General features: G+C 40.2%; 1 protein-coding gene and 1 long non-coding RNA gene across 6 annotated transcripts in view; one reads left to right on the forward strand and one right to left on the reverse strand.

The window, feature by feature from the left end:
• LOC142104564 (uncharacterized) overlaps positions 1-19,963 on the forward strand; it is a 383,703-nt gene that overhangs the window by 291,978 nt on the left and 71,762 nt on the right. For all 5 annotated transcript variants that reach the window (XR_012679598.1, XR_012679599.1, XR_012679597.1 and 2 more), the window contains one exon: positions 853-961. This is a non-coding gene — a long non-coding RNA (uncharacterized LOC142104564). The remainder of the gene's footprint in view (positions 1-852; positions 962-19,963) is intronic.
• The window catches only part of BANP (BTG3 associated nuclear protein), a 266,965-nt gene continuing 261,650 nt past the window's right edge, over positions 14,649-19,963 (reverse strand). Inside the window, exon 14 of the mRNA XM_075189302.1 lies at positions 14,649-18,658. Within this exon, the coding sequence (XP_075045403.1) occupies positions 18,587-18,658 (72 nt within the window). The 3' untranslated portion in view covers positions 14,649-18,586. The remainder of the gene's footprint in view (positions 18,659-19,963) is intronic.

The following is a 19,963-nucleotide window of genomic DNA, read 5'->3' on the forward strand; positions in this document are numbered from 1 at the left end:
TGAAATCCTATAGTGTGCACCACCAGATTGTAGTGCATAGGTGGTGTGTTGGGGTGAGGCTGGTAATATATTACCAATTTCAACGTGAAACAGAGGTAGCTTAAAAGTGGCCTTCTATATACCCTGGGGGTAAGATTTCTGGCTATTGGCAGATAGGTCAACTGTAAACCTTTTGTTAGAATCCAGTGCATGCTTCTAATTCCACTTACATACAGCAAGAGCTTGCTAAGAAGATTTTTCCCTTCATTTTTAAGAGTTCGCATAGTTTGTGATGTTATTGCTCCTAAATTCTATGAGAAATCTGGTAAAGGGCAGCAATAAACCTGGGATTAAGCTCTGTTCTCTCCTTAGATCTACCAGGTTAGGCAACCTGAGTGTTTCAGACGCCGAGAAATATTATCTCAGCCAATGTGTCTCTTGGCTTAAACTCAAGTATCTTAGGTACAGGCTGATATTAAAGTAGAAAACCTCCACAAACCAAATTCTATATATCCTTTATAATTCGGTTGTGAAAACTATGCACATCCTACCATGATGAAATTATTCCCAGGTATTTTTATTCACTACTACATCTGGGATGAATACACTATAAATCCTGTTATTCGCCTCCTGGAGTTTCTATTCTAACACTATACTCTATAACTAGGCCTCATGTCAGCGTCACAATACAAATATTTGTAAGTGTAAAACAACTAATTTTTTGTGATTCACATTCAGTGAAGGTTTTCTTACTTGGGTTTCTGATTTTATTTTTTTTAAAATAAAAAAATGCATGATTGGAAATAATGTATTAATCTCTTTAATAGTAGTTTAAAATAATAATTTCTTATACTTTCCTTGTTTCTTTTTAAGAATTTGGAGAACTTGTCTCCTGTGCAGTCTTGAAGTGAAGAGGATAGGAACTAAAGCATCATTTACATGTCAGGAGAAGGGGGGCTGACTGCTACATAGCAGAAATCAGGTAAGTCAGATCTTTTATTTAAATCTTACCTATATGTTATTTTACAAAAAAAACAACTGGAACGTCAATATTACTGCATTATTTATGCTGATAATTTTGTTTGCAAACGTGATGGACCTGTCTGTTTTTTTTTTTATCGATTTATGTATATATGTCTTTATTCTGTAACTTACATGTATTCATTGCCACTGACACAGAAATATGGCTGAATAATCCCGTTCACACACATATGCGTCCCTTATGGGTCAGGAAAAAATATTTTGGAAATCTGTTCAGTGTTCTTTGTTGATACATATGGAACAGTAACTGTTCTCCATAATTGCTTAATTTTCTAGTTGATACATAGACGGAGAGATTGTAGATAAATCAGAGAGAGATTCAAGCAAATCATTCCAGGTCTGGTGTTATACTTGGGAGTACTTTTGGCTGTTTAATTACAGTTAAACTTTCGCTATTCCAAACATTCTATGGGGTTTAAGTTTGTTTAAAGGGACATTGGTGTGATATTTAACGGTTTTAAAATGTATTTATCAGCAACATGTCGGGCTCTGATGCTGCAAAGTCATTTTATGGTGGAACAGTGCGTAGCATTATACAAATATAAAGGTGTCTTAATTGATTTCTGACTTAAATTTGCCCATGTTTGTGTGTGATAGGCAAATTAGAAAGCAAGTTCCAGCGAGGCAGAGACTGATATGTCTAAAGGAATTGTTCTTTTTGGGGCAAGATTATATTGTTGCCGTGCCGATGAGTGGGTGCTGTGTACACCTGCTTCTGGTGCGTGGCAATTCAAGGGTGCTTCTTGGGGATGGGAAAGAGGTTCTTTCCCAGGAGGCCAAAGTTAGGAGATATGATAGAAATTCTATAATATAACTTCTAGAATAAACATGAGGTTCTTTGTGCTACAGATAGTGCACATTTTAATCAAGGTGTTGATGCCTAAGTGACCTCATTCCTGGAATTTGCGTATTTTGTAGTTGTGACTGTCTCCTCTTTGCTCAGCTTCCTCCCATCTACCCATACATATTTTTAAATAGAGCAGCATATAGTTTGAATTGTTATATTGAATAAGGGCCCTTGGGCGTGGTAGAGGCGCATGCACAGTTTATTCTAGATTTTATAGTACAGAGTTCATATAACTGTTTTCATGCACCTGCATTATGGTGTGTGTGTGTGTGTGTGTGTGTATATATATGCTACTCAGTGTGATTATAGTAATACCATGCTGTTAGAGATATTATTAGCTAAGTAATTCTATATTTTCCAGCTTCCACTTAGAGTGTAGGTTGTGCCCAGAAATCTGGAATATATTGAGAAACTTGATTATTCTTTATGTTTCCCCATGAAGGATAATGACTTTTTTTCCATTAAAGATTAAAAAGAGGGCTGAGATACATTTTTGTCATGCAACACATGGCTAATGTAATAATTTAGTTACAGACAATGGAATTAGACAATCTGGGACCTTTAATCCATTGAAAGAGTGAATAAACACAACAAACGCCTTAATTCTCATATTTTAAATTCCGCAAAATGTCAAGAAGCTAAAGAAACGGGAGACACCCCACCCTTAATTGTGTGATGGAATAAAGCTTTAGTAACATGAAAGAGTATTTAATTAAGTATAATATAAACCACATGATGTCCATAAGATAACACATTGCATCCAACTAAGAGACGGATCCGGGCTCAGATTTCCTCTGCCTTACATCAAGCTTGTCCTGTGCATTGTTTTTTCTATATAATGTTGTAACTGAATACTGTATATATTTTCTCAGCGCATACAGATTTTTGACAGTTTTAATTGTGCTTCCTCATACCCATCCTATATTGACTGACATTTGGGGAAAACATTTTTCTGCAATGTAAATGTATTGTAAGAGGAGGACTCAGTGACGTCCAATGTGCCCCATACACATTTTTTGCGAAACACAAATAAGTATTGAAAAAGGATGCAATACATGTACTGCCCAGCCTAGCAGCACCCAGTATACTCTATTTAGCTCTGCCCAGCAAATTGTATTCATTAGCATGTTATATTTATTTCTTACTGCTACGCACATAATGGCCATTAAATATTGTAGAGTAAATTAGATGAGCATTGCATAGCTCATGTTGGTGACTAGTATTCGCTAATAAGGGTCCAGTTTATAATAGCTATAATTTCACCAGCAGTATTAATGATCCACAACTTTCTATTCATAATGATTAAACAACTCATTAGCTGCTAACGAGAGATTCCGTGCTGCATATAGTTTAAATATTTCACATTTCTCCCACTTAAATATGGATTAAATAAAAGTCTGTTGCTCATTTTTCACAAACTCGAATTGTAAATGACAGTTGCGCAGTGGAGATTAATTTGCCAGGAGGGTTGGTGGGATGAGAGGAGGTTTCTTATTGCCTCCAAACTGGCAGAACGAATGGGCACGGAACGGTCAGCGGCCGGGGATGGGCACGGAACGGTCAGCGGCCGCGGATGGGCACGAAACCGTCAGCGGCCGCGGATGGGCACGAAACCTATTCCGGGTGATATCACCTTGGTCCTCCATTAACATGGTCTGATTTGGGGTGTAATTTGCAACTTTGTATCCAGTTCAGACAAGTTGTAGACAAGTCTCAGCACTCACTGTGAGATCACTTAGAGGACCAATAGGAAGACACTACAACATCCGCAGTCTGCTTTTACTATATCCGTTAGTAAGTGGAGCCAGCCACTACTAGTGCCATCCCTGAGGCATCATCTCAGTGATGTCAGTAGTTATCTGATAGATAGCATGCTAATGAATATTGGTTCAGCCCAGAAAATGGCTGTCTCTTCTGTTTGGAGGTGAGTAGTACCTTTAAATACCCTGGTGCTACTGCCCTGTGTCACCCAGATCCCCAGCATATGAGATGTTATTTCTATGGAAAATAGCTGACTAAGACATTTTTCAAAGTCTGGAAAATCACCGCTCGTATCACTTTCAATAAATTGAAGCCACGTTCTCACCGTCTCCTGTGGGTTTTTCCTGGCTTCTGTCTATTAAACGTGAAGGTTTAAACAAGCTCTGGAGGACCTAAAGCTGGTATTCTTTCACTAAACTACATTTTATTAACTCCAGGTTCAATAACTGTAAAATCAACAACATTTACACATCCAGAATGAGCTCATTGTCCCAGCAGATATATTCATTGACACATTCACTAGCACAATTATACATGGCTTCACATTTAATTATCCATCTTTTAAAAATGAAAAAATCCTATAGTTTTTGTTTATCCAGTGTTCCAGTCCAATAATTGTAAAAAATAATTGTTTATGATGAATTGAATACTAACTACTTGACTGCAATGAAGGCCAGAAAACAGTTTCTTCTCAGTTTTATTACTTACTTTGTATTTTCCAGTATTCATAATAACTGAATTGTATGCTAAATTATGTCTTATGAGTTATTCTTGTTGAATTAAGACTTATGTACTCCCACTTACCAGAGTACCACCCTCAGGACCAACACCATTTGCCCAATACAGCAGAATCCCTATACTACTGTGACTGGGTACATGTCCGTCGCAGCTTCTGTAACGGTTTAGTAGACGGGAAAGATCAGGAGCCAAATGTGTTGATGTCCCTGACCTATCAACTGTACATTTGCATGAATGGTAAATTCACATGGGATGGGGAAGGGAAGAAAGATGTACAGTGTGGGACCATTAGAGCTATTGGAGTCTCCAGAGAATGACACATTCATGGTACAAGTACAATCTTGTTTTTTATAATTGAACTCAACCCAAAACCATATTTTTAGTTTTTGGTGGAGCTACTCGTACCCTTCTGTATTACGTAAACTATTGGTTCCCAGGGGAATGACCTAGTGTGATGTACTAGAGCGGGCCAAAGGAATGTTTATAAGGGGATCAACATTGATATGCTAATGTAAGGCAAGGATATTACCCTATCTTACCATAACTTATAGATAATTCAATACATGATAACAATCCTGTCCTATATTCCACGTATGATAATCATCGTGTCCAAGACACTCTATGAATAATAACCATCCTGGCTGTACATTTATACTACACATTATATGTACACAAAACAATCTCTCCCATATATTATTACCCACAATAACCACTCTGTACCATACAGTCTCTGTACAATAATCATCATGTCCTGTACATTTTATGCATGATAACAATTATGTCCTGTACACTCTATGAATGCTACCCAACTTGGCTGTATATATAAATTTACTAACCATCCTGTATGTATATATTATATACTTACGAAGCATTCTTTTCTGTACATTCTACGCATGCTAATTATACTTTCCTATACATTCTGCGCACTAACCATTCTGCCCTGTACATTCTGCTTCTGCTAAACATCCTATTCTATGCATTCTCCACTCACAAACCATCCTACCCCATACACACACTGTAATCATTCTGTCCTGTACACTCTATGAATACTAACCATCCTGCCCTACACATTCTACACAAACAATAGATCCTGTCCTGTACACACTACTCATGTAAACAATCCTGTCATGCATGCTAACCAAACAATCTTGTACATTCTACGCACACTAACCATTCAGTCCTACACATTATATGTACACAAAACATTCTCTCCCATATATTTTTGTACACAATGCCACTCTGTACCTACAGTCTATACATGATAATCATCTTGTCCTATACATTCTATGCATGAATCCTATCTTGTATATTCTAACTATGATAATTGTCCTATCTTATACACTATGCACATGCTAACCATTCTTTCCATTACATATGTGATAAAAATCATGTTCTGTACATTTGGTGCACATTAATCATTCTGGTCTCTACATTCTACATCATGTGCATTATTTATATATTAACATTAATACTGTTTATTCTACAGATATCTCTTCCTGTCATGTGCATTTGTCAGTATGGCTCAGTAATATTATGCATATATTCATGAATTATCTGGCTTATTACGCTCAAGCTCTCATAATATTCCAGCAGAAATGGCAATCCATAAACACAAGGACGACATATCTGCAGTATCATAGAAGGCGCTGCTGCTTTCTCTGCAGCGTGCAAATGCCATGGAACATTCCTAGCATATGACAGCATCCCTGCCAGCATTTACTAACCACTTCTGACGTGTTTTAGGAATGTTTCTTAATTCCTCCAACCTCATTTACAAAATCCAATGAGTTATAATTTAAAACACTTCACAAGATGACAAGTAGCAGGAAATAAAATATCAGGCCATCACAAACACAGGTCTATGAACCGGCGGGTACAGAGGATTCTGGGACATGACATATATTGGATGATAGTAGAATCCCATAGAATGCTGTCTGTCTGCACTGACACGCTATGCATGGAAGCACACGCTCATTACTGGGCCATTATAACACCCGGATCACAGGATCACCAGAGATCTGGAACATAAGATTTCTCCAGTAGCTCAGACACACAAGCCTAGAAGCCAATTGCAGCCACCTGACACTTGCACCTTTTTGTAGCTTAGTTGTCTTAGTCTTCCTGACTGACATTGCATTTTCCCTGGAAACCTTCTATCTCCTTGATCTATGTTTGGTGACATATCTCACCTGACATAATGGACAAGAAATAAAAATTGTCTGAAATCCCCCCAGGTCAAGGGACTTGTGCAGCACAGTAATATTCAGTCACTACAGCTTTGGTGGATAAGGTGAGTGGGTACCGCTTAAATAGAAATAAAAAACAGCTTCTCCAAACCCTCCATCAGCACCTTATCTTACATCTTATTTTTTCCCATCCTCTTCTCAGTGACGATAAGTAGTGTCTGCACACTGGCTGGAATCTCTAACAATCCTGCAGTTACAAGTTCTGAATCTCTGTGACTAGATGCATGTCCCAGGCAGTGTGACATTGTGTAGCTTTCTGATTCGTGGCAACAGTGGTTTAAATGAAGTCAAAGTTCTCAGAGACTGATTGTCTTCCACAGATATTTAGTGATACTGAAACTGGTGCAAAACATGCTGAGAAAGTTCAGAACTGCACATCTCCAGCAGGTAGTGCAAAGCTTTCCCTTTCAAACATTGCATAATACCCACTTGCCATGTTTTGCTTTCTCCCCTCCGTGGGGAGGGGAAGGGCGGTCAGCTGGCAGAAGTGGGATGTGGCATGGTGACGTTATCATGTCGACGTAGTCCCTCACCCTGACGCATTTTGTTTAGTGGTGGGGCTTAATGATACAAATCCGGGGGATTGTCTGCTCTTCTGGGAGTCCAGAAGGACTCCCCAAATTAATTAGCCCCCAGAGAGTAGGCAAGTATATGTAATGACCAACTGCCCAGATCCTGGAACTAGCTCAGTGCTTTTAATCAGCAGCTAACTAGAACCAGGAAGTAGCACAGTACCTGTAATCACCAGACTCCTAGAACCAGGAAGTAGCACAGTACCTGTAATCACCAGACTCCTAGAACCAGGAAGTAGCACAGTACCTGTAATCACCAGACTCCTAGAACCAGCACAGTACCTGTAATCACTAGACTCCTAGAACCAGGAAGTAGCACAGTACCTGTAATCACCAATTGCCTAGATCCAGGAACTAGCACAGTACCTGTAATCACCAGACTCCTAGAACCAGGAAGTAGCACAGTACCTGTAATCACTAGACTCCTAGATCCAGGAACTAGCACAGTACCTGTAATCACCAGACTCCTAGAACCAGGAAGTAGCACAGTACCTGTAATCACTAGACTCCTAGAACCAGGAAGTAGCACAGTACCTGTAATCACCAACTGCCTAGATCCATGGAGTATTGCAGTACCTGTAATCACCCATACTTGCCTACTCTACCGGAATTTCCAGGAGGCTCCCGAATTTTGAGGAGTTCTCCTGGAAGAGTAGGCAAACCTCCCTGAAATATACGGCATTAAATAGCGGGGGTCAGGGCTTAATTGCGTCATTAAGTCCAGCCCCGCTGTTGAATACCTTGAATTTTTGCATTTTATACTTGGAGTGGGGCTATAGTGACGTAACGACGTTGTCACGCCCCCTCCTGCCCTTTGTCACATGATCTGTACTCCAGGATCTCCCTGAGTACAAATTTAAAAAGTAGGCAAGTATCTAATCACTAACAGCCTAGAACCAGGAACTAACGCTCTACCTGTAATTATCAATTGAGCAGAGCCAGGAAGTAGCGCTGTACTTGTAATCACCAAGAGCCCAGAACCAGGAAGTAGCACAGTAGCTGTGTCCAATAACATAAATACCCACTAACAGCCTCTTAGATTGTCCTCGTTTGAGCAGGCCATCTTTACTTTGTATTTTGTGTTATAATATGTTATTTGTTTGTACATCTGAAGGGATCATTTTACAGACAGCATTGTGTAATAGAACAGGTGCAGAACAGTAGCACAGTGATTAGTATTGCTGGTCCACAGCATGGGGCAGATCCTGCCCAGGACCCTATCTGTGCAGTTTGTCTGTTTTCCCATAGTACAAAAATACATTGGGTTTATTTTGTCAGGACCTAACTAACCTACCAGTATGTTTGTGTGGCATAGAATTTAGACTGTAAGCTCCAGTGGAGCAGGGACTGGTCCATTTGTTAAATATTCTCTGTGCTGTGTAAACTAGTAGCGCTAAATAGACATTGATGATAGTTTATGTAACAACTGTATTTTCTTGTAAGCTATACAAAGCAGTATTCATATACAGCATACCATTGTCATGTGCATTGGCATTTATACACTTGGGTGCATATTATAATATCTATAACACACGCCACTAAGCATTTATATTAGTCTGTGTGTGTGTGTGTGTAAAAAATAAAACCAAGCTGCAGCGCCACCTGCTGGGCGGAGTTATACACTGACATACTAAATTCTTAGTGTGTGTGGAAAAAAAAATTCAGAAAGGGCTGAAATTTGGTATACTAAGATGTTTTTAATTTGTTAATTGTTAAAAGTGTTTATAAAGATTTAAAATATATATATATATATATATTTCTTGAAGGAGAAGTGACAGTTGGGAGTGGTTGGTGGTTGCCGGGGGTGACAGTGGGGAGTGGTTGGTGGTTGCCGGGGGTGACAGAGCGAGAGGAGTGTGATACTCAGGACCGCTGAGAGAGATCCCTGTGTCTGGATAGACATCTGGATAGATGTGGCGATGAAAATGAAGGATGAGGTGATGAAGAAGAATGATGAGGTGGTGACATGTGGACAAAACCACGTTAAAAAAGGGCGCTTACATCGGGAAGTAACGCTCTTACCCTGAGGAGGCCTGGGCTATGGCCCAAATGCATGACAATAACCTTTTTAACACCTTAAGTAGCTTGATTTGATTAGAATGCATGAGTATCATGCACGGGTTAACTTGTATAAATATATATAGTTAGGATACCAGCCATTGGTGGCGAAGGTTCTGACGTGTCTGTTCCTCCATTACCCGTCAGCCAAGGACAGCTTTGTATGTGTTACATAATGGCACATTAGTAACACAGATACTGTCCCGTATTGATACAGATCAGGGATTAGTGAGTGACAACAAAATACTGATTCTTCCCCTTATACTATAACCTCCAAACACATATCCTTGTGGTAAAGTGAAGCTGCAGAAGGCGAGAGACTCAGTCTATCACGTCTTAATGCTTGTGGACTATATAGATTTACGTGGGATTATAGGAGGGACTAGGAAGACAAACAAAGCAAACGTGTACTTTTATTCAAAGAGGTCTCCAAATATACCAGAAACCCTATATGAGTTATGGTGATGGTTGACAAAATAACATGGGGTTTAGGATAAATTAAGTTAGTGGTAGATAAGTAGCATTTTTCTCAGCAGATGTAGTCTCATTCTCTGCATCGTGTCTTGGCTTCTAGAACTGGTTCTGTGGGACCAAGAATCTGAGTCTGTTTTTTCTACAGAAATATTACGCATACAGAGGTCAAAGCCAAATCAATCTCACAGATGCCAAAATCTGATCATAACCAGGACAAAGGCTGATTAAAAATGTTCACAGGTTAAAAGGTTTTATGAAGAAACATAATGGAAGTAATTGTTAATAAATATTAAACTATGTAATACTGTGTACCTATCTCGAAATAAATAAAGAATGTAGGATTCCATTTAAAGTAAAATATTAAAGGACTAATACATCAAAACTCCAGGTTACCTTACATAAAAAACTATTGATAATCCAATTATAATGTGCTATGGAATATAAGTAAATATTAATAATGATTGATAACATTCACAAACATATATCATATAGATACCTAGCCAAGACTTGGCATTTTATTTATATTTGCTAATCAGTTGAGTGCAAGATATTGGTCACTGTTGTCCGCCATCATCGACTAAAAGGGGCTGTGTACAATGTCATTACTGACAGGAAGTCTGATGTGTATAGGATAAATCTCTTCCCCCATTCATCACAATATATGTCCTCTGTTCTAATAAGTGCCAGAAACTTTTCCTTACAGATTTGTGAATGTTCTCTGTATATTTGGTATAAGGCGACTTGAATTTTTAGGGTTAGTGGAGACACCCAGGAGAGGGACAACCCCTTCTCTTTGTTAGCTCTCCGAGCCAGTAGGAGATGCTAACCTCTCTTCTAAGAGAAGTTAATGAGACGGAGCAGAGTTTCCTTATCCTAATATGCCATTAGATGTAGCTTATCTGGACTTTAGTAAGGATTTTGACAGTTTCCCACATTGCAGACTGTTAAGTAAACGGGAATGCTTGGGATTGGATTCTAACATGGTTGAATGGATAAGATCGTAGTTGCATGACAGAAAAAGAGTTATAGTATATGGAGTGCATACACCGGAGGGAAATGTTACCAAAGGATTACTCCAAGGATCTGTACTTGGACCAGTGCTTTTTATTATCTTTTTGGTGACATTGTAAATGGTACTGAAGGGAAAGTATGCCTTTTTGCAGATGACACAAAGATATGCAACAGGTAGACACAGCATGAGAGGTAGAACAAATGACTGATGATCTAAGTAGACTAGAGAAATGGAATAAACATCATCATCATCATCATTTATATAGTGCCAGCAGATTCCGTAGCGCTTTACAATTGGGAACAAACAGTAATAAAACAATACTGGGTAATACATGCATACAGAGAGGTAAGAGGGCCCTTCTTGCAAGCTTACAATCTATGGGACAATGATTTGATACACAAGGTTAAGTGCTAGATTGATTTTCCTTGCAAATCATTCTTCCTCTGCTGAGCCACTCTGTCAGTCTCTACATTGGCTGCCTGTATTTCAACGAATCCAATATAAAAATCTTCTACTAACATACAAGGCTGTCAACAAAATTGCACCGACATACATTTCCTCACTTGTCTCAAAATATCTCCCAACTCGACACCCCCGTTCTGCACAAGATCTACGTCTCTCTTCCACTCTCATCACATCCTCCCATTCTTGGTTACAGGACCTTGTCCGGACTGCACCCACTTTGTGGAATTCCCTCCCTCGCACCCACTTTGTGGAATTCCCTCCCTCGTACAGTAAGACTTTAGTCTTCAAACCTTCAAGCGTTCTCTGAAAACCCACCTCTTCAGACAAGCTTATGATATTCCTCAACCACCATCTTAATCTCCCTAGGTTACCCTAGGCTTTGAATGTAAGGGTGAGTAATTTGAATTTGAGTCTGCAATTCCCTACACTGGCTCCTTGTGTCCTCCAAAGTGGTGCAGCAGATTTGGAGCAATGAGTGAGGGAGGAAGATCAGTCTTGCAGCAGCATTTAGGATGGATTGAGGTGTGGATATATGGGTGTCAGGAATGCCAAATAGCAGGAGGTTGCAGTAGTCATGACAGGGGATAAGAGTTTTGTTAGCATATTGAGTAAGAGAAGGACGTGAGCCCACTCCCACCAGTGCAGAGCTTGCTCAGGAATGGCAGCAGGCAGGTGTGAGTGCATCTGCATGCACAGTGAGGTGAAGACTTTTGGAGGATGGCCTGGTGTCAAGAAAGCCAGCAATAAAGCCACTTCTCTCCAGGAAAAACATCAGGGACAGACTGATATTCTGCAAAAGGTACAGGGATTGGACTACTGAGGACTGGAGTAAAGTAATTTTCTCTGATGAATCCCCTTTCTGATTGTTTGGGGTATTTGGAAAAACGCTTGTCCGGAGAAGGAAAGGTGAGCTCTACCATCAGTCCTGTGTCATGCCAACAGTAAAGCATCCTGAGACCATTCATGTGTGGGGTTGCTTCTCAGCCATGGGAGTGGGCTCACTCACAATTTTGCCTAAGAACACAGCCATGAATAAAGAATGGTCTCCAAGAGAAATTTCTCCCAACCATCCAAGAACAGTTTGGTGATGAACATTGCCTTTTTCAGGCAAAAGGGATAATTAAGTGGCTTAGGGATCAAAACATCAAAATTTTGGCTCCATGGCTAGGAAACTCCACAGATCTTAATCCGATTGAGAACTTGTGGTCAATCCTCAAGACCCACAAATTCTGACAAACTCCAAGCATTGATTATTCAAGAATGGGCGGCCATCAGTCAGTATGTGGCCCAGAAGTTGATTGACAGCTGCCAGGGCGAATTGCACAGGTCTTCAAAAAGAAGGGTCAACTGCAAATATTGAAATGTATTTAGGCTTTAAACCGGACATTTTCGTTGGACATACAAACTTCATATACCTAACTGAATTAAAAAATCTATAAAATATATCAAATGTTTTATCTTTATTGTCAATTATAGGTTCTAAAGAGTTAAACTTATATACATAATCACAGGAAATTGCTAAGAGAGAAAAACACATATTCATTGGTAGATAATGACCTGTATCTATTATGCATTCAAAAATAGGTAACTGTACAGTATATTGCGTTGATATCAAGGAAGAGTAACAGCTTCAACCAAATATAAATAGTGGAATATTTTTACGGGTATGGATAATCATAAATCAACAGAAAAGCCTTGATAAACGATGACAATCACATTACTCAGGATTTCCATCCCTCACAACACAAGGACTGATTCTGTAGCCCCCTCCGTGGCCTGTACAGAATATATGATTAGGTATATTTATACGCTTCCTCTTTTTGGTGGTTGGAATATGATTGCAGTTCTGCTACAATTACAGAACTGTAAAACATTGTTGCCAACTTTGAAATATTAACTTGAAGGAGCTGTTCCCTGTATTATTCTCTCTGTAAACAAGAGTCTGACATTCCAGCCAGCTGTTTATATGTGTGTGTGTGTGTGTGTGTGTGTGTGTGTGTGTCTTACATATGCGTAGCATCCGCTGTCCTCTTCACAGGCTCTGCAAGGTGGGTGGAGGAATGGAATTATACTCTGTATGAAAGAATATATTTGTAATAAGGTTTATTTTTCTTTTATAAGAGACACCACTTACATAGTTGCACCTGTGTGTGTGTTTGCATTACAGCTACCCTGTGTTATGGTACACAAGCAGTTTGTCACTTACAGCACAATGGTGGTTAAACAACTATATATAGATGAGTTTTTTATTTCATTACACTTTAGTTTTTACAAATGTGTTGTCACTCTGCCATTTTATGTATTACCGCATTACTATTATGCTGGAACCACTGGAGTATATGGAGGAGCGGAGACAGCGCGAGGGCACGTACATGTTAGTCATTAATATAATTAGTATGTGGCCTCTTGTGATGCTCCCTGTGCAGAGATCCTCAGTCACCCTCATTTTTGAGCAGAGTTCGATTATCTGTAATCCCTAAATATACACATGGCCCCCGTCGGGTAAGGTTTGGTTTAATAGACTAGATTTTCTATATGTCAATGGATGATGTCGCCTTGGTTGCACTAGATAGAAATGCAGCGTTCAGCTGGCTGACCTTTAGAGGTTATTATATCTAGATCAAGTTACGCTTATTTTAGTACATCTTACTGTGCCTGGTGGATGTTTCTTCCTCCATTGGTCTATGTTGTATAGCGGGAGTACAAGAACCCCCCTCCCCCCTCCTCATTTCTTTGTTTTTAAGATTTTCCCCCTTTATTGTTCTGACTTTTTTTTTTTTTTACCGAATACTTTTGGCTTTCAATAAAAGAGTTTCTATATGGTGACGCTCTGCTCCAAATATGGTAGTCTGATAGCTCAATATCTCCAATCTATCCATTTAACCACCAATTATTCTAGGACAAGACTTTGATTCTTTTAAGAACATAGTGGGTGTTGTCCAATTCCTTTGAAGGGAATTGTTATTTGAAAACAAACACAAATCTGTATATAACATATGTATACCCTTAATGATGCCATTACTCCTCCCATTCTTGGCTGCAGAGCTCACACACGGCAGAAGGCGGCACACAGTGATTGCTCAGTCGCTGGTGAGAGCCAATGTTGTTCTCGGCTGTATCTCATTCCTGCTTTATCTACATCTTTCTTCGAGCACAGGGCTCTGGGCAACAGTTGTGCTATGTGGATATTCCTGATGCAGATATATCCGCACACACTGCCATACTCAATGCAGTCACTTAAATGTGTGGCCTTACCTGTTCCCGCTCTAGTAGCTCCTTTGCTGGCTGCATTTCATGCACATATTGGGCAGTCAGTTACATGGGAGGGAAGACGGATGTGTGTGTATTTATATGTAGCCACTGCAGGTTTGCTAACAGTAGAAGAGGTGTAATGCGGCGGATTTAGCACTGTTACCTCTTATGAAAAGAATGGGCACCAGGTCATTTTATTAGATAAACGGTAACAATTTATTTATATACAGTCTCTTATTTACAGTCTCTTGTCATATGCAGCATACATCACTTAGTTGCATTAAGCTATTGAACAGTTACAAATACTTCACATCTCATTACATCATATGGCAGTAGTACTCTGTAGAAAGTAACACTTGGCTGAGGATGTGCCACGCTGAAGCCTCCACATTAGCGTGTTCACACACTGTTTCCTTGGTCTCTCCTACATTTAGGACACAGATAAATGAAGTCTATGGGGTATATTTACTAAACTGCGGGTTTGAAAAAGTGGAGGTGTTGCCTAAAGCAACCAATCAGATTCTAGCTATCATTTATGAAAATGTACTAAATAAATGATAGCTAGAATCTGATTGGTTGCTATAGGCAACATCTCCGCCTTTTCAAACCCGCAGTTTAGTAAATATGCCCTCCAGTGTCTTGGGTATCTGACAGCTCACAACACATGACTCACGTGCAGTTCATGCTAGCAGTACCCTTCTCTGACTTCACACCCTTTTACCCCTCTCTTGATCTGTGCAATTTCCCCATTTTGTCTCTGTGAACTCGGGCACACTTGAATCTGAACATGATAGACAGCCTGGCTCCCTTGTTCGCCTCAGGCACACTGGGAAGTAGAAGCACATCAGGGACACACGTCATGTATGTTAAATATTTGGTCCTGTCACAGCTCTCATTCCCCAGTCACTCCTCAATCTCGCTGAGCATTATACATATAATATTATACACACGTGGCAGCATGAGATAATGCATGCAGTAATGGATTATAGTGTCCTCTATATCGATCAGCTACAACATTGAAACCACCTGCCTAATATTGTGTAGGTCCCCCTCGTGCTGCCAAAGCAGCTCTGATCAGTTGAGGTATGGAAAGACCTCTGAAGGTGTCCTGTGGTATCTGGCACCAAGACGTTAGCAGCAGATCCTTTATGTCCTGTAAGTTGTGAGGTGGGGCTTCCATGGCTCGGACTTGTTTTCCAGCACATCTCACAGATGCTCGATCAGATTGAGATCTGGGGAATTTGGAGGCCAAGTCAATACCTTGATCTCTTTGTCATGTTCCTCAAACCATTCCTGAACATTTTTTGTAGTGTGGGAGAGCGCATTATCCTGCAGAAAGAGGCCACTGTCATCAGGGAATACCATTGCCATGAATGGGTGTACTTGGTCTGCAACAAGGTGGTACGTGTCAAACTAACATCATCATGAATACCAGGACCCAAGTTTTGCCAGCAGAATATTGCCCAGAACATAACACTGCCTCCGCCGGTTTGTCTTTTTCCCATAGTGCATCCTGGTGCCATCTCTTCCCCAGGTAAAGTACATAACAGCACCCGGCCGTCCACATGATTTAAAAGAAAACGCAATCAGACCAGATCATGTTCTGCACCATGGTCCAGTTCAGGGGCTCATGTGCTCATTGTAGGCACTTTCACCGGTGGACAGCATGGGCACTCAGAGTACGTGCATCGCAGCTCGCTGCGTAACTGCAGATCAGTCAGTGTTCCGGCACCTTTCTATCGTAGCCAGCACTAACTTTATCAGCAATTTGTCCTACTGTAGCTCTTCTGTGGGATTGGACCAAATGGACTAGTCTTCGCTCCCCCACGCGCATGAAGTAGCCTTGGGTGCCCATGGCCCTGTTGCCAGTTCACTTGTCCTTCCTTCGACTACTTTTGGTACGTACTAACCGATGCATACCGGGAATACCCCACAAGACATGCCGTTTTGGAGATGCTCTGACCTAGTCGTCTAGCCATCACAATTTGGCTCTTGTCAAAGTCTCTCTGACCCTTATGCTTTTCATGCTTTCAATACATCAACTTCAAGAACTGACAGGTGCCATTGTAACAAGATAATCAATGTTATCCCCTTCACTTGTCAGTGGTTTTAATGTTTTGGCTGATTGGTGTACAGTCACAATGTTAGGAGCAGAAAGACAGAACTATTCTGCCAGGTTCTATGCATCGTGTCATTGGCACTATGTAATAGTGACAATATAACTAATGTAACTGCAGTCAGGGTCCATGTAACTCAGTGGCTTGGACTTTACTTTAGGGCAGCCAGGGCCCACAAGTGGTTCTCCGTTTATACCAGCTGCCAAGTTCAGGTTTGTATAACCCTGAGCCGCATCCAGCTACCCGACTCTACATCTTATCCGCCATGTTACAGTGATTCTAGTCTTCTATATCAGTCACTTTCAGTTCTGAGTCTGTGGAACAAGTACATTTATTTTCACTAACTGTAATATCCACCTTGGCTTATTTCCTTCATCAGAACTAGACCCACAGGGTCAGTTTTGCTATTTCAAGCAGTGAAATGTGATGCAGTTTCTTTTATCTGTCTGTACATTTCCATCAGCCCTACATGTATTTGACATTGAGAAGCCAAATGCATCTATATGTATACAATATATTCAAACTCTGCTGTACTAAGTGAGGCAATCCTGCAAAATCCTTCATATAGTGATTTTCTGATTATGTTCTATTGTGTGGAAACTTAGCAATAAACAGAAGTATGAGGTTAGAAGGGGTTAATGTGAGCCAGCTATATACATGACTGGTGACAAGGACAGGTAGTAGTAAGATCAGTTTATATTGTACTGTTGCTGAAGGTGCCATGTGCATTCATGTTTCACAACAAGGCGCCTGTGGTCATTCTAAAATTGAAATTCTCTGGTGCCAGCTGGCTCCATCTTGTGCCTTCAGCCAGCCATGAGGTGGTGTCTTAAACCACAGAGGCCGCTCGTATTTATAAACAAAACCCCCCGAAGGCTTCACCTCCACAGACAAGAAGGAGTCCGTCATGTCCATCCTTTCTATTAACCTGTCCACTGCTGGCGGGTGGAGAGAAATTACTGTGCGCCCATATTGCTGATAAATACACATTTATTGAGGCTGCTCAGAAATGTCCAATCGAAGTTGCTAACAATGTTTCATCAACCACAAGTTATATGGAAACAGTGTATATTCTTATAAAGGGTCATTATCAGCAAATTCAAATAATCAATACATTACAGAGCATTACATTGCTTGAAACTTTATAAATATTGTAATTATCTGGTTCCAAATTTACCATTTTCACAGTGTTTGCTGCACAGATGTTTTGTTCTGACACAAACATTAAAGCAGAACTATTGGATTACTTCGGCAGATAGTTTGGAAAATACCCTAATACATATACTAGACAAATACTGCACTCTCCAGTTCTTCTCTACCACTTAACTAAACCTAAAATTCATGTGCATCCATTGCGTCAGCTAACAGTGACTTCCAGGTTTGTAAAATTAAAATAAGGGAACTTGTGAGTACTTAAGTTATTAAAGGGATTGCTACCATTCACTGAGAATTATAGAAGACATCCTGGCTTGGAGTAAACCAGTTATTTGGATTTATATAGATTCAAATATCTGAAGGCCATTCGAGGTATGGAAACTTTTCATGGAAGTTTGTGAATGTTACACATCCCCACAGTCTGCACCCAGGGGAGGCAGCCATGTTTGTGGTCGGAACAAATAACCTAGAATTGAAATAATGAATAAGTGGCCACTGAAGTGTCTCAGAAAGGCAGATTTCTTACTCTGTTATTGCCCTATTGTGAATCCATTTACAGCATGTTCAGAACAACTCTTCTGCACAACAAAGCATGAAAACAAATCTATATTAACAAAAAAAGAAATCACACCTGTTGTTAATAAAGATAGAATTGTTCTTTTAGATACAAATAGTACAGGATAAAAAAATAGCATATCAGAGAGTACAAACGGTTTAATGTTATGATTTCTGCTTCCAATCCACACTGCTGGTCTCATCCATTGCAGTCTGGTCCTGTGAGATTACCAGTGGAAGCCAATGAGTCACATGATCTAAGCCGTTGTCCCACCATGCTGCTGTCTGCGGGTACACGTTTATAGCTGCAGTTGCTATTGGATCTGAATTGCTTCGTGTTCAATGTGCATTTCTGGCTGCAGAGCGGACTGCAGAGGTTCCACTGCCTGCATAATAAACATCAGAAGGAAATATGGGTATTATACAGTGTCCTCTATGAGTAACAATTGTCTTTTTCAAGAAAATGTGGACTAGTCATAAACAGTTGTACATTAAGCTTTCATGTAAGTGAACCTAAACCTACTATTACAGGATTCAGGTAACCACCTACAGGTTTATGTTGAAATAAATAAGTTTTATTAACCTGTGGCCATTCTAAGATACTTTCATCTGCTCACAACATATGAGGAAACTTATGGAACTAACGAATGTACTGCAGTGTCGCACAAAATAGAAAACGTTAGTTGTGTATGTGCAGCTTTACACCTAGAATTTGCAATCACTGCAATGTTGTATTCAAGTACTAATTATCTTATGGAAGGATTACATGTGATGAACAAAGTGTTTAAGGACACCTGTACACAAAAACAAAACAGGTGATGGACCGTATACTAAAAAATGGAGGATTGTTAGTTAGAACCTTTTCTCGTTATCCATTGTGGGACACAGGAGACGCTGGAGGTGCAGGCACTTTTAAAGGACTCTCTGTCTTGCAAATATCACGAGTCCTATTAACATAGGTCCTCAATGCACTGATGACATCCAGAGACTGAAGAAAGTCCCTTTCCTCTTGATCCAAGGCCAGAAATACTATGGGGTATATTTACTAAACTGTTTAGAATAAATACATTTCTCTTTCATCCAGTCTGGGGCACACTGCTACCATGGGTTGTGGAGGGGAGCACATGAGTTGGAACCTAGCTAGTTAACTTTAGGAACTGCTGAGAGACCCCTCCCCTCTGCAATCCCACCGCCTCTTTATCTCAGTTTGTTTTAGATGCCCAAGGAGTTGGGCTATTTTTTTAGGCTAGTGATGCAGTGGTAGCGCCGATAACCGGCCACTGCAGGCATAGAGCGCCGGTTATCGGATCATCATCCGGGCGCCATGTTTGGAGTGAGTGAGGAGAAGGGGCAGACTAAGTTCCCCCCTCAAGAAGAGGAGGGGGAGAACGGGGTCCTTCTGCTGCAGGAGACCTCCAAAATATCGGAGGTCTCCAATACTCTGATATATAGATATAGATAGATAGATATATATTATATATTTTCATGAAAAAATAAAAAGGAGAACAGATAGAGAGAGGAAGAGGGGGAACTAAGACTATAGAGCTCCCCTGCTCTTATATCTACTTGGTGCAGTCCGGTCTTTTGGCGCCAAAGGAAGCCCGGGAACAGAGGCATCTTCATGGGAACATGGTGGTTCTTTCCTTTATAAAATGTCAGATAAAGGGAAGGGGCCTGTGGCAAAGTATTTT

Source organism: Mixophyes fleayi, chromosome 10 (assembly GCF_038048845.1).
Source record: "Mixophyes fleayi isolate aMixFle1 chromosome 10, aMixFle1.hap1, whole genome shotgun sequence".
NCBI lineage: Eukaryota > Metazoa > Chordata > Amphibia > Anura > Limnodynastidae > Mixophyes > Mixophyes fleayi.